Genomic DNA, 15,261 nt, shown 5'->3' on the forward strand with positions numbered 1-15,261 from the left:
AACCTGTTCAAATCAGGTAACATACTCTACCTAACCTGTTCAACCAGGTAACACACTCTACCTTATAACCTGTTCAACCAGGTAACATACTCTACCTTAATAACCTGTTCAACCAGGTAACATACTCTACCTTAATAACCTGTTCAACCAGGAACATACTCTACCTTAACCTGTTCAACCAGGTAACATACTCTACCTTAACCTGTTCAACCAGGTAACATACTCTACCTTAACCTATTCAACCAGGTAACATACTCTACCTTAACCTGTTCAACCAGTACATACTCTACCTAACCTGGTCAACCAGTTAACATACTCTACCTTAACCTGTTCAACCAGGTAACATACTCTACCTTAACCTGTTCAACCAGGTGACATACTCTACCTTAACCTGTTCAACCAGTTAACATACTCTACCTTAACCTGTTCAACCAGGTAGCATACTCTACCTTTATAACCTGTTCAACCAGGTAACATACTCTACCTTAATAACCTGTTCAACCAGTTAACATACTCTACCTTAATAACCTGTTCAACCAGGTAACATACTCTACCTTAATAACTGTTCAACCAGGTAACATACTCTACCTTTACCTGTTCAATAAACCAGGTAACATACTCTACCTTAACCTGTTCAAACCAGGTAACATACTCTACCTTAACCTGTTCACCAGGTAACATACTCTACCTTAACCTGTTCAACCAGGTAACATACTCTACCTTAACCTGTTCAACCAGGTAACATACTCTACCTTAACCTGTTCAACCAGGTAACATACTCTACTTAATAACCTGTTCAACCAGGTAAAATACTCTACCTTAACCTGTTCAACCAGGTAACATACTCTACCTTAACCTGTTCAACCAGGTAACATACTCTACCTTAACCTGTCCAACCAGGTAACACACTCTACCTTAACCTGTTCAACCAGTTAACATACTCTACCTTAATAACCTGTTCAACTAGGTAACATACTCTACCTTAATAACCTGTTCAACCAGGTAACATACTCTACCTTAACCTGTTCAACCAGGTAACATACTCTACCTTAATAACCTGTTCAACCAGGTAACATACTCTACCTTAACCTGTTCAACCAGTTAACATACTCTACCTTAACCTGTTCAACCAGGTAACATACTCTACCTTAACCTGTTCAACCAGTTAACATACTCTACCTTAACCTGTTCAACCAGGTAACATACTCTACCTTAACCTGTTCAACCAGGTAACACACTCTACCTTAACCTGTTCAACCAGGTAACACACTCTACCTTAATAACCTGTTCAACCAGGTAACATACTCTACCTTAACCTGTTCAACCTGTTAACATACTCTACCTTAACCTGATCAACCAGGTAACACACTCTACCTTAACCTGTTCAACCAGGTAACACACTCTTCCTTAATAACCTGTTCAACCAGGTAACATACTCTACCTTAACCTATTCAACCAGGTAAAATACTCTACCTTAATAACCTGTTCAACCAGGTAACATACTCTACCTTAATAACCTGTTCAACCAGGTAACATACTCTACCTTAACCTGTTCAACCAGGTAACACACTCTACCTTAATAACCTGTTCAATCAGGTAACATACTCTACCTTAATAACCTGTTCAACCAGGTAACATACTCTACCTTAATAACCTGTTCAACCAGGTAACATACTCTACCTTAACCTGTTCAACCAGGTAACATACTCTACCTTAACCTGTTCAACCAGGTAACATACTCTACCTTAACCTGTTCAACCAGGTAACATACTCTACCTTAACCTGTTCAACCAGGTAACACACTCTACCTTAATAACCTGTTCAACCAGGTAACATACTCTACCTTAATAACCTGTTCAACCAGGTAACATACTCTACCTTAATAACCTGTTCAACCAGGTAACATACTCTACCTTAACCTGTTCAACCAGGTAACATACTCTACCTTAATAACCTGTTCAACCAGGTAACATACTCTACCTTAACCTGTTCAACCAGGTAACACACTCTACCTTAATAACCTGTTCAATCAGGTAACATACTCTACCTTAACCTATTCAACCAGGTAACATACTCTACCTTAATAACCTGTTCAACCAGGTAACATACTCTACTTTAATAACCTGTTCAACCAGGTAACATACTCTACCTTAACCTGTTCAACCAGGTAACATACTCTACCTTAATAACCTGTTCAACCAGGTAACATACTCTACCTTAATAACCTGTTCAACCAGGTAACATACTCTACCTTAACCTGTTCAACCAGGTAACATACTCTACCTTAATAACCTGTTCAACCAGGTAACATACTCTACCTTAATAACCTGTTCAACCAGGTAACATACTCTACCTTAACCTGTTCAACCAGTTAACATACTCTACCTTAATAACCTGTTCAACTAGGTAACATACTCTACCTTAATAACCTGTTCAACCAGGTAACATACTCTACCTTAACCTGTTCAACCAGGTAACATACTCTACCTTAATAACCTGTTCAACCAGGTAACATACTCTACCTTAACCTGTTCAACCAGTTAACATACTCTACCTTAACCTGTTCAACCAGGTAACATACTCTACCGTAACCTGTTCAACCAGTTAACATACTCTACCTTAACCTGTTCAACCAGGTAACATACTCTACCTTAACCTGTTCAACCAGGTAACACACTCTACCTTAACCTGTTCAACCAGGTAACACACTCTAACTTAATAACCTGTTCAACCAGGTAACATACTCTACCTTAACCTGTTCAACCTGGTAACATACTCTACCTTAACCTGATCAACCAGGTAACACACTCTACCTTAACCTGTTCAACCAGGTAACACACTCTACCTTAATAACCTGTTCAACCAGGTAACATACTCAACCTTAACCTATTCAACCAGGTAAAATACTCTACCTTAATAACCTGTTCAACCAGGTAACATACTCTACCTTAATAACCTGTTCAACCAGGTAACATACTCTACCTTAACCTGTTCAACCAGGTAACACACTCTACCATAATAACCTGTTCAATCAGGTAACATACTCTACCTTAACCTGTTCAACCAGGTAACACACTCTACCTTAATAACCTGTTCAACCAGGTAACATACTCTACCTTAATAACCTGTTCAACCAGGTAACATACTCTACCTTAATAACCTGTTCAACCAGGTAACATACTCTACCTTAACCTGTTCAACCAGGTAACATACTCTACCTTAACCTGTTCAACCAGGTAACATACTCTACCTTAACCTATTCAACCAGGTAACATACTCTACCTTAACCTGTTCAACCAGGTAACATACTCTACCTTAACCTGTTCAACCAGTTAACATACTCTACCTTAACCTGTTCAACCAGGTAACATACTCTACCTTAACCTGTTCAACCAGGTGACATACTCTACCTTAACCTGTTCAACCAGTTAACATACTCTACCTTAACCTGTTCAACCAGGTAGCATACTCTACCTTTATAACCTGTTCAACCAGGTAACATACTCTACCTTAATAACCTGTTCAACCAGGTAACATACTCTACCTTAATAACCTGTTCAACCAGGTAACATACTCTACCTTAATAACCTGTTCAACCAGGTAACATACTCTACCTTTACCTGTTCAACCAGGTAACATACTCTACCTTAACCTGTTCAACCAGGTAACATACTCTACCTTAACCTGTTCAACCAGGTAACATACTCTACCTTAACCTGTTCAACCAGGTAACATACTCTACCTTAACCTGTTCAACCAGGTAACATACTCTACCTTAACCTGTTCAACCAGGTAACATACTCTACCTTAATAACCTGTTCAACCAGGTAACATACTCTACCTTAATAACCTGTTCAACCAGGTAACATACTCTACCTTAACCTGTTCAACCAGGTAACATACTCTACCTTAACCTGTTCAACCAGGTAACATACTCTACCTTAACCTGTCCAACCAGGTAACACACTCTACCTTAACCTGTTCAACCAGTTAACATACTCTACCTTAATAACCTGTTCAACTAGGTAACATACTCTACCTTAATAACCTGTTCAACCAGGTAACATACTCTACCTTAACCTGTTCAACCAGGTAACATACTCTACCTTAATAACCTGTTCAACCAGGTAACATACTCTACCTTAACCTGTTCAACCAGTTAACATACTCTACCTTAACCTGTTCAACCAGGTAACATACTCTACCTTAACCTGTTCAACCAGTTAACATACTCTACCTTAACCTGTTCAACCAGGTAACATACTCTACCTTAACCTGTTCAACCAGGTAACACACTCTACCTTAACCTGTTCAACCAGGTAACACACTCTACCTTAATAACCTGTTCAACCAGGTAACATACTCTACCTTAACCTGTTCAACCTGGTAACATACTCTACCTTAACCTGATCAACCAGGTAACACACTCTACCTTAACCTGTTCAACCAGGTAACACACTCTACCTTAATAACCTGTTCAACCAGGTAACATACTCTACCTTAACCTATTCAACCAGGTAAAATACTCTACCTTAATAACCTGTTCAACCAGGTAACATACTCTACCTTAATAACCTGTTCAACCAGGTAACATACTCTACCTTAATAACCTGTTCAACCAGGTAACATACTCTACCTTAACCTGTTCAACCAGGTAACATACTCTACCTTAACCTGTTCAACCAGGTAACCTACTCTACCTTAACCTGTTCAACCAGGTAACATACTCTACCTTAACCTGTTCAACCAGGTAACACACTCTACCTTAATAACCTGTTCAACCAGGTAACATACTCTACCTTAATAACCTGTTCAACCAGGTAACATACTCTACCTTAATAACCTGTTCAACCAGGTAACATACTCTACATTAACCTGTTCAACCAGGTAACATACTCTACCTTAATAACCTGTTCAACCAGGTAACATACTCTACCTTAACCTGTTCAACCAGGTAACACACTCTACCTTAATAACCTGTTCAATCAGGTAACATACTCTACCTTAACCTATTCAACCAGGTAACATACTCTACCTTAATAACCTGTTCAACCAGGTAACATACTCTACTTTAATAACCTGTTCAACCAGGTAACATACTCTACCTTAACCTGTTCAACCAGGTAACATACTCTACCTTAATAACCTGTTCAACCAGGTAACATACTCTACCTTAATAACCTGTTCAACCAGGTAACATACTCTACCTTAACCTGTTCAACCAGGTAACATACTCTACCTTAATAACCTGTTCAACCAGGTAACATACTCTACCTTAATAACCTGTTCAACCAGGTAACATACTCTACCTTAACCTGTTCAACCAGTTAACATACTCTACCTTAATAACCTGTTCAACTAGGTAACATACTCTACCTTAATAACCTGTTCAACCAGGTAACATACTCTACCTTAACCTGTTCAACCAGGTAACATACTCTACCTTAATAACCTGTTCAACCAGGTAACATACTCTACCTTAACCTGTTCAACCAGTTAACATACTCTACCTTAACCTGTTCAACCAGGTAACATACTCTACCGTAACCTGTTCAACCAGTTAACATACTCTACCTTAACCTGTTCAACCAGGTAACATACTCTACCTTAACCTGTTCAACCAGGTAACACACTCTACCTTAACCTGTTCAACCAGGTAACACACTCTAACTTAATAACCTGTTCAACCAGGTAACATACTCTACCTTAACCTGTTCAACCTGGTAACATACTCTACCTTAACCTGATCAACCAGGTAACACACTCTACCTTAACCTGTTCAACCAGGTAACACACTCTACCTTAATAACCTGTTCAACCAGGTAACATACTCAACCTTAACCTATTCAACCAGGTAAAATACTCTACCTTAATAACCTGTTCAACCAGGTAACATACTCTACCTTAATAACCTGTTCAACCAGGTAACATACTCTACCTTAACCTGTTCAACCAGGTAACACACTCTACCTTAATAACCTGTTCAATCAGGTAACATACTCTACCTTAACCTGTTCAACCAGGTAACACACTCTACCTTAATAACCTGTTCAACCAGGTAACATACTCTACCTTAATAACCTGTTCAACCAGGTAACATACTCTACCTTAATAACCTGTTCAACCAGGTAACATACTCTACCTTAACCTGTTCAACCAGGTAACATACTCTACCTTAACCTGTTCAACCAGGTAACATACTCTACCTTAACCTATTCAACCAGGTAACATACTCTACCTTAACCTGTTCAACCAGGTAACATACTCTACCTTAACCTGTTCAACCAGTTAACATACTCTACCTTAACCTGTTCAACCAGGTAACATACTCTACCTTAACCTGTTCAACCAGGTGACATACTCTACCTTAACCTGTTCAACCAGTTAACATACTCTACCTTAACCTGTTCAACCAGGTAGCATACTCTACCTTTATAACCTGTTCAACCAGGTAACATACTCTACCTTAATAACCTGTTCAACCAGGTAACATACTCTACCTTAATAACCTGTTCAACCAGGTAACATACTCTACCTTAATAACCTGTTCAACCAGGTAACATACTCTACCTTTACCTGTTCAACCAGGTAACATACTCTACCTTAACCTGTTCAACCAGGTAACATACTCTACCTTAACCTGTTCAACCAGGTAACATACTCTACCTTAACCTGTTCAACCAGGTAACATACTCTACCTTAACCTGTTCAACCAGGTAACATACTCTACCTTAACCTGTTCAACCAGGTAACATACTCTACCTTAATAACCTGTTCAACCAGGTAACATACTCTACCTTAATAACCTGTTCAACCAGGTAACATACTCTACCTTAACCTGTTCAACCAGGTAACATACTCTACCTTAACCTGTTCAACCAGGTAACATACTCTACCTTAACCTGTCCAACCAGGTAACACACTCTACCTTAACCTGTTCAACCAGTTAACATACTCTACCTTAATAACCTGTTCAACTAGGTAACATACTCTACCTTAATAACCTGTTCAACCAGGTAACATACTCTACCTTAACCTGTTCAACCAGGTAACATACTCTACCTTAATAACCTGTTCAACCAGGTAACATACTCTACCTTAACCTGTTCAACCAGTTAACATACTCTACCTTAACCTGTTCAACCAGGTAACATACTCTACCTTAACCTGTTCAACCAGTTAACATACTCTACCTTAACCTGTTCAACCAGGTAACATACTCTACCTTAACCTGTTCAACCAGGTAACACACTCTACCTTAACCTGTTCAACCAGGTAACACACTCTACCTTAATAACCTGTTCAACCAGGTAACATACTCTACCTTAACCTGTTCAACCTGGTAACATACTCTACCTTAACCTGATCAACCAGGTAACACACTCTACCTTAACCTGTTCAACCAGGTAACACACTCTACCTTAATAACCTGTTCAACCAGGTAACATACTCTACCTTAACCTATTCAACCAGGTAAAATACTCTACCTTAATAACCTGTTCAACCAGGTAACATACTCTACCTTAATAACCTGTTCAACCAGGTAACATACTCTACCTTAACCTGTTCAACCAGGTAACACACTCTACCTTAATAACCTGTTCAATCAGGTAACATACTCTACCTTAATAACCTGTTCAACCAGGTAACATACTCTACCTTAACCTGTTCAACCAGGTAACATACTCTACCTTAATAACCTGTTCAACCAGGTAACATACTCTACCTTAATAACCTGTTCAACCAGGTAACATACTCTACCTTAACCTGTTCAACCAGGTAACATACTCTACCTTAACCTGTTCAACCAGGTAACATACTCTACCTTAACCTATTCAACCAGGTAACATACTCTACCTTAACCTGTTCAACCAGGTAACATACTCTACCTTAACCTGTTCAACCAGGTAACATACTCTACCTTAACCTGTTCAACCAGGTAACATACTCTACCTTAACCTGTTCAACCAGGTAACATACTCTACCTTAACCTGTTCAACCAGGTAACATACTCTACCTTAACCTGTTCAACCAGGTAACATACTCTACCTTAACCTGTTCAACCAGGTAACATACTCTACCTTAACCTGTTCAACCAGTTAACATACTCTACCTTAGCCTGTTCAACCAGGTAACATACTCTACCTTAACCTGTTCAACCAGTTAACATACTCTACCTTAACCTGTTCAACCAGGTAGCATACTCTACCTTTATAACCTGTTCAACCAGGTAACATAATCTACCTTAATAACCTGTTCAACCAGGTAACATACTCTACCTTAATAACCTGTTCAACCAGGTAACATACTCTACCTTAATAACCTGTTCAACCAGGTAACATACTCTACCTTAACCTGTTCAACCAGGTAACATACTCTACCTTAACCTGTACAACCAGGTAACATACTCTACCTTAACCTGTTCAACCAGGTAACATACTCTACCTTAACCTGTTCAACCAGGTAACATACTCTACCTTAATAACCTGTTCAACCAGGTAACATACTCTACCTTAACCTGTTCAACCCGTTAACATACTCTACCGTAACCTGTTCAACCAGGTAACATACTCTACCTTAACCTGTTCAACCAGGTAACATACTCTACCTTAACCTGTTCAACCAGGTAACATACTCTACCTTAACCTGTTCAACCAGGTAACATACTCTACCTTAACCTGTTCAACCAGTTAACATACTCTACCTTAATAACCTGTTCAACCAGGTAACATGCTCTACCTTAATAACCTGTTCAACCAGGTAACATACTCTACCTTAATAACCTGTTCAACCAGGTAACATACTCTTCCATAACCTGTTCAACCAGGTAACATACTCTACCTTAACCTGTTCAACAAGGTAACACACTCTACCTTAACCTGTTCAACTAGGTAACATACTCTACCTTAATAACCTGTTCAACCAGGTAACATACTCTACCTTAATAACCTGTTCAACCAGGTAACATACTCTACCTTAACCTGTTCAACCAGGTAACATACTCTACCTTAACCTGTTCAACCAGTTAACATACTCTACCTTAATAACCTGTTCAACCAGGTAACATGCTCTACCTTAATAACCTGTTCAACCAGGTAACATACTCTACCTTAATAACCTGTTCAACCAGGTAACATACTCTTCCATAACCTGTTCAACCAGGTAACATACTCTACCTTAACCTGTTCAACAAGGTAACACACTCTACCTTAACCTGTTCAACTAGGTAACATACTCTACCTTAATAACCTGTTCAACCAGGTAACATACTCTACCTTAATAACCTGTTCAACCAGGTAACATACTCTACCTTAACCTGTTCAACCAGGTAACATACTCTACCTTAATAACCTGTTCAACCAGGTAACATACTCTACCTTAACCTGTTCAACCAGGTAACATACTCTACCTTAACCTGTTCAACTAGGTAACATACTCTACCTTAACCTGTTCAACCAGGTAACAAACTCTACCTTAACCTGTTCAACCAGGTAACATAGCATCATACTGCTAATGAACAGCTAAACCAGCGACGATTGTAATGTTTCACTTGCTCTCCTAAGGATCTTTGGTCAACTGGGGCTAAATTGAGTGAATACTTTAACAAGAATGGGAGGATTATCCTTCCTTATTCTTCTACAGTTTGAATGCTCATCATTGGTCTAACAAAAGTGTGTTATGTTCTAGCTCAAACTAAATAGTATCTGTATACCAAAAAACATGTTTTATTGTCACATACACCAGATAGGTGCAGTGAAATGTGTTGGTTTACAGGGTCAGCCATAATAGCACAGCACAGCAAATTAGGGTTAAGCACCTTGATCAATGGCAGATCGACAGATTTTTCACCTTGTTGGCTCAGGTATTCAAACCAGCAACCTTTCTATGACTGGCCCAACGCTCTAACCGCTAGGCTACTTTCCGCCTATAGTCTCTCATACCTCCCTGAATGACAATCACCACTGCTATTACTATCAAAGAGAACAGAGAAGGTTCATGTTTATATGCTCTTAACTACAGAATGAGAGACTGGAACAATTGTTTGTATATGAGCCCCCGTTGTTTATAAAGTGCCTGTGTGCAGAGATTACCTAGCTATGTTTACTAGCTGTGTTTACTAGCTGTGTTTACTAGCTGTGTTTACTAGCTGTGTTTACTAGTTGTGTTTACTAGCTGTGTTTACTAGCTGTGTTTACTAGCTGTGTTTACTAATTGTGTTTACTAGCTATGTTTACTAGCTGTGTTTACTAGCTATGTTTACTAGCTATGTTTACTAGCTGTGTTTACTAGCTGTGTTTACTAGCTGTGTTTACTAGTTGTGTTTACTAGCTGTGTTTACTAGCTGTGTTTACTAGCTGTGTTTACTAGCTGTGTTTACTAGCTATGTTTACTAGCTGTGTTTACTAGCTGTGTTTACTAGCTGTGTTTACTAGCTGTGTTTAATAGCTGTGTTTACTAGTTGTGTTTACTAGCTATGTTTACTAGCTGTGTTTACTAGTTGTGTTTACTAGCTGTGTTTACTAGCTGTGTTTACTAGCTGTGTTTACTAGCTGTGTTTACTAGCTGTGTTTACTAGCTGTGTTTACTAGCTATGTTTACTAGTTGTGTTTACTAGCTGTGTTTACTAGCTGTGCTTACTAGCTATGTTTACTAGCTGTGTTTACTAGCTGTGTTTACTAGCTGTGTTTACTAGTTGTGTTTACTAGCTGTGTTTACTAGCTGTGTTTACTAGCTGTGTTTACTAGCTGTGTTTACTGTTGGCTTGTGTGGAACGTGGAACTTTATGTTTATTTAATGCTGTTGTAGATTGTAGAGAGATTTCCTTTGAGATATATTGTTTGCGTGTGTGTGCGTTTGTGTGTGTTTGTCGGTTTGTGTGTGCGTGTGTGTGTGTGTGTGTGTGTGTGTGTGTGTGTGTGTGTGTGTGTGTGTGTGTGTGTGTGTGTGTGTGTGTGTGTGTGTGTGTGTGTGTGTGTGTGTGTGTGTGTGTGTGTGTCTGTGAACCTCCCTGTAGGTGTGGAGCAACTTCCTGGCCATATTCTCTCCTGAGTACCGCCGCACCACTCTCATGATGATGGCTGTGTGGTTCTCTATGTCGTTCAGGTAAAGTCAAGCTCCCAAAAACAGTTTTCAGGTCATTTACAGCCAAAGTCACATCCGCATAGAATGAACTGCAGGTATAATAAACTAACTTAACTTCTTGTTTAGTTTTTTTGATTATTTGTGTATTAGTATTGTATTTGCGAGGCATTCTGCTGCACTGTTGGAGCTAGAAACATAAGCCTTTCCCTGCACCTGCTATAACACCTGCAAATGTGTGTACGTGACCAATACACTTTGATTTGATTGTGTCTGACTCAAGTGAAAATGTAGTTTTACATTACTGATATTGATGATGTAGTTAGTGTCCTATCCCTTCTAAGTGGGTTATGTTAAGTGTATCATCATGATCCCTACGTCTGTCTTAACATCCATCTCCCTTCTGTCCCTCAGTTACTACGGGCTGACGGTGTGGTTCCCTGACATGATCAAGTACCTCCAGAAGCAGGAGTACTCCTCGCGCACCAAGGTCTTCATCAAGGAGAAGGTGGAGCACGTCACCTTCAACTTCACCCTGGAGAACCAGGTGCACCGCAACGGAGAGTACTTCAACAACAAGTAGGTCCTGCTTCCCTCTTCCCTCATCAGCGTTGTCATGGGAACACAGCAGGGTACCAACCCATTCATACAGTAAATAGGTCAAGGGTCAGTCAGTCATTCTGATGTTAAAACAAACTCGTTCTCTCTCCCCCTCTGTCTCTCTCTCTGTCTGTCTCCCTCTCCCCCTCTGTCTCTCTCTTTCTCTCCCTCTGTCTCTGTCTCTCTGTCAGGTTTATGAATCTGAAGATGAAGTCCATGGTGTTCGAGGATTCTCTGTTTGAGGAGTGCTACTTTGAAGACATCACCTCCAGCAACACCTTCTTCAAGAACTGCACCTTCATCGCCACCCTCTTCTACAACACAGGTCGGTTGTTTACAACTCTCTGCTGATGAGTGTTGTATCAGTGTTTGTTGGAATTATAAGTTGTGAATGTCTTGTTTTGCTTATAAGGGGTTTTCCCTTCATTAACTCGTCCAAGTACTGTAATCTCAATTGTGTTAGTGGCTTCTGTGTTTGATTGACAGATAAAATACAATTGTATACCATATTGTTGTCTAAGGAGATAAACATGTCTTATATTGTTCGTATAGGTCTTATGCATATCTTGCTACGGTGTTAGACCTCTCTTACAGAAACGGAGCCAGAAACAGAGCAGAGAATCAGCTCCAATTATATGCTTCATACAAGACAAAATGGCTCAATTACCATCACTCTACTCCCTGGCCCTGTAACATAATGAGGCAATGCAGACAGAGAGAGGTATCCTAGCAACACAGGCCCAATCCTATTTTACTTCAGCCTGCAAATTACATAACTGTCAGTCATCTCAAACTGAATGATAGATTTTTCCAAAACAAAAGCAGCCTGCACAAGAAGATGATTCATCTGTATGGCTGATGACAAAAGATGGGTAAAATTGATGAGCTTGAAGTCCTCTCGATCCATCGGCAGAATCCAATTTTATCTCTGACATTACAACGATTAGAAACCTATTATCAGTCAAACACAAGCCTATAATGGCTTAGTCTCTCTCTATCTCTGTCTCTCTCAAGACGTTATCAGAGCAGTACAATAGGGACTATCTGAACGCCTCCCTCTCGTTCTGTTAGGTGTTTGTCCGTCATTAGACTAGTCAAGCAATCACTCTGCTGCTATCAATGACATGCAGGAGCTACTCATTTTAATTTGAATTAGAAAGCCATTTCACTACTATTGTTTTATTGTTTAATCCCTCTGTGCTTTCCCGCTAAGTGCTAGAAGCTGCTAGATTGTTGCCATAGTGCAGGATGTTAACCCACTATGGGACCAACCACATGATGGATTTATACTGAGAAGTACAGCAGAGCAAAACCTAGAGGTTGGAGGTCAGAGGTTAGGCTTGGACAGTATGGACAAACCGTTCTCTCATGTACAGTAGAATAAAGAATTCAGTATTATGAATGTATTTTATTTTGTAACTCATTGAATAGGCCCTAGATATGTGAACCTTACGCCCCAGTTCATATTCTGTCATTCATCCATTAGAATGACTGTGGTTTATGGTATTGTCTTCATATATCTCACATGAACACAATATCATAATCTCAGCTGATCTCAGCTGACTTTAAAGATCCGAGCAGTACAGAATGCATTAAAGTCTATCCCTACAATGAATCGAATGAACCACAATTCTCATCAATAACCCCCCCCCTTCTCCTCTCTCTCCCCTCCTTCTCTCCCCTGCAGATCTGTTCAAGTACAGGCTGATCAACAGCAAACTGGTCAACAGCACCTTCCTGCACAACAAGGAGGGCTGCATGCTTAGCGACTTCAGCGACGAGAACAGTGCCTACATGATTTACTTTGTCAGCTTCCTGGGCACCCTGGCCGTGTTGCCTGGCAACATCGTGTCGGCGCTGCTCATGGACAAGATCGGACGCCTGCGGATGCTGGGTAATAGAGCGAGGAGAGGCGACAGTGTCGTCACGGCTACAATGGTGTCATCTGATTTTGCACCGTACTGTTGGTGCATGTCTTTGACACATAGAGATCAGCAACCATAAGAAAACAAAATGTAGTCTGCTTAATCTATGGTAGATTGGGCAGGATTTTCTGTCTCACAATGGCCAAAATGGATTCAGCAAGAATAGCAGGCATATTAGATGACATATTCATAGATTCACTCATTTTCCCTCTCTTCTCTCTCTCTCTCTCTCTCTTTCCCCTTTCCCCCTCCCTCTCTCGACCCCTCCTTACCCTCTATCTCCCTCCCTTTCCCTCCCTCCCCATCTCTTTCCCTCCTCTCCTCTCACTCTTCAGCGGGCTCCAGTGTGATCTCTTGTGTCAGCTGTTTCTTCCTGTCGTTCGGCAACAGCGAGTCGGCCATGATCGCTCTGCTCTGTCTGTTCGGGGGCATCAGCATCGCCTCCTGGAATGCCCTGGACGTGCTGACGGTGGAGCTCTACCCCTCTGACAAGAGGTAGGAAACCCCAACCAGAGAGCCACACCAAAACCTTGGCACTGTGGAAGGTTGTAGCTTCCAGGGTGTACTGGCAAAAGTGGTGCCTTGATGTGATTGGTTACACTAGATGGAGGAAAATGGAGGTTGTAGTACTGTGTAAGAGCATTGGTGGTAGTGGTGTGTGAGACTGGGTGGGAATCCTTACTGCCACCCCATGGCTGAGTGAACACTGCACTGCCTCAACCAACATATACAAAAAAATCATAATCTGTATCCCAGTAAACTGGGTTGACGGAAACATTTCTGGCCATTTCAAAACTCTGAGATCTCATCATAGCAGACTGGCTGTTCATTATTATCAACGGGGTTCGAGCCCTGAATGCTGATTGGCTGTCAGACGTGGTATATCAGACCGTATACCATGGGTATGACAAAACATTTATTTGTACTGCTCTAATTACGTCGGTAACCAGTTTATAATAGCAATAAGGTACCTCGGGGGTTTGCGGTAAATGGCAAATTTACCACACCCCCTCGTGCCTTTTTGCTTAATAATATCGGACCATGATTAAATATTATTTTCCAATTTCAGAAAGAGTAGTAGCGCTGCCCATCTGGCTGAACAGTCCTCCTGCAGGTGTTACATTATGAGTTCAATCTGAGACTGTTTGAATAGAGGTCATTATGGAACTGACTGATCTTCCTCTCTCCTCCCAGATGCACAGCGTTTGGCTTTCTAAACGCCCTCTGTAAGCTGGCAGCCGTGTTGGGCATCAGCATCTTCACCTCTTTCGTGGGCATTACCAAGGCTGTGCCCATCCTGTTCGCCTCCGGGGCGCTTGCAGCGGGCAGCTTCCTGGCGTTCAAGCTGCCGGAGACGCGGGGCCAGGTGCTGCAATAGTGTGGCCACACCCCTAGGGGGCGACGTGGGGGGTCGGAATGAGTAAGCCACACTGTGAACAACAAGTAGCCCAAGAAACCCCTAAACTCTCCCCTGTACGCCCCATTGAAGTCCGAGCCTATTCACAGGAATTAGTTCAATGCAGATGCTGCACAGATCTACTAAGCTGTAAATATTGTGGATTGCCTGATATTGGATGTACTGTTTAGATAGACACATCTCTATACTACTAAGATCTGTGGAACTGTGCTGCCGTTGCTTGACATTGATCCCCATGAA

The 15,261-nt window shown here is 40.8% G+C and overlaps 1 protein-coding gene across 1 annotated transcript in view; it reads left to right on the forward strand.

The window, feature by feature from the left end:
- The window catches only part of LOC120031360 (synaptic vesicle glycoprotein 2A-like), a 44,997-nt gene extending 30,015 nt beyond the window's left edge, over positions 1-14,982 (forward strand). The window contains exons 7-12 of the mRNA XM_038977076.1: positions 11,015-11,103; positions 11,494-11,658; positions 11,871-12,004; positions 13,367-13,573; positions 13,940-14,099; positions 14,799-14,982. Coding sequence (XP_038833004.1) covers positions 11,015-11,103; positions 11,494-11,658; positions 11,871-12,004; positions 13,367-13,573; positions 13,940-14,099; positions 14,799-14,982 — 939 coding nt within the window. The remainder of the gene's footprint in view (positions 1-11,014; positions 11,104-11,493; positions 11,659-11,870; positions 12,005-13,366; positions 13,574-13,939; positions 14,100-14,798) is intronic.
- Positions 14,983-15,261: the final 279 nt, after the last annotated feature.

The sequence above is a fragment of the Salvelinus namaycush genome, chromosome 37 (genome assembly GCF_016432855.1).
Source record: "Salvelinus namaycush isolate Seneca chromosome 37, SaNama_1.0, whole genome shotgun sequence".
In the NCBI taxonomy this organism is placed as follows: domain Eukaryota; kingdom Metazoa; phylum Chordata; class Actinopteri; order Salmoniformes; family Salmonidae; genus Salvelinus; species Salvelinus namaycush.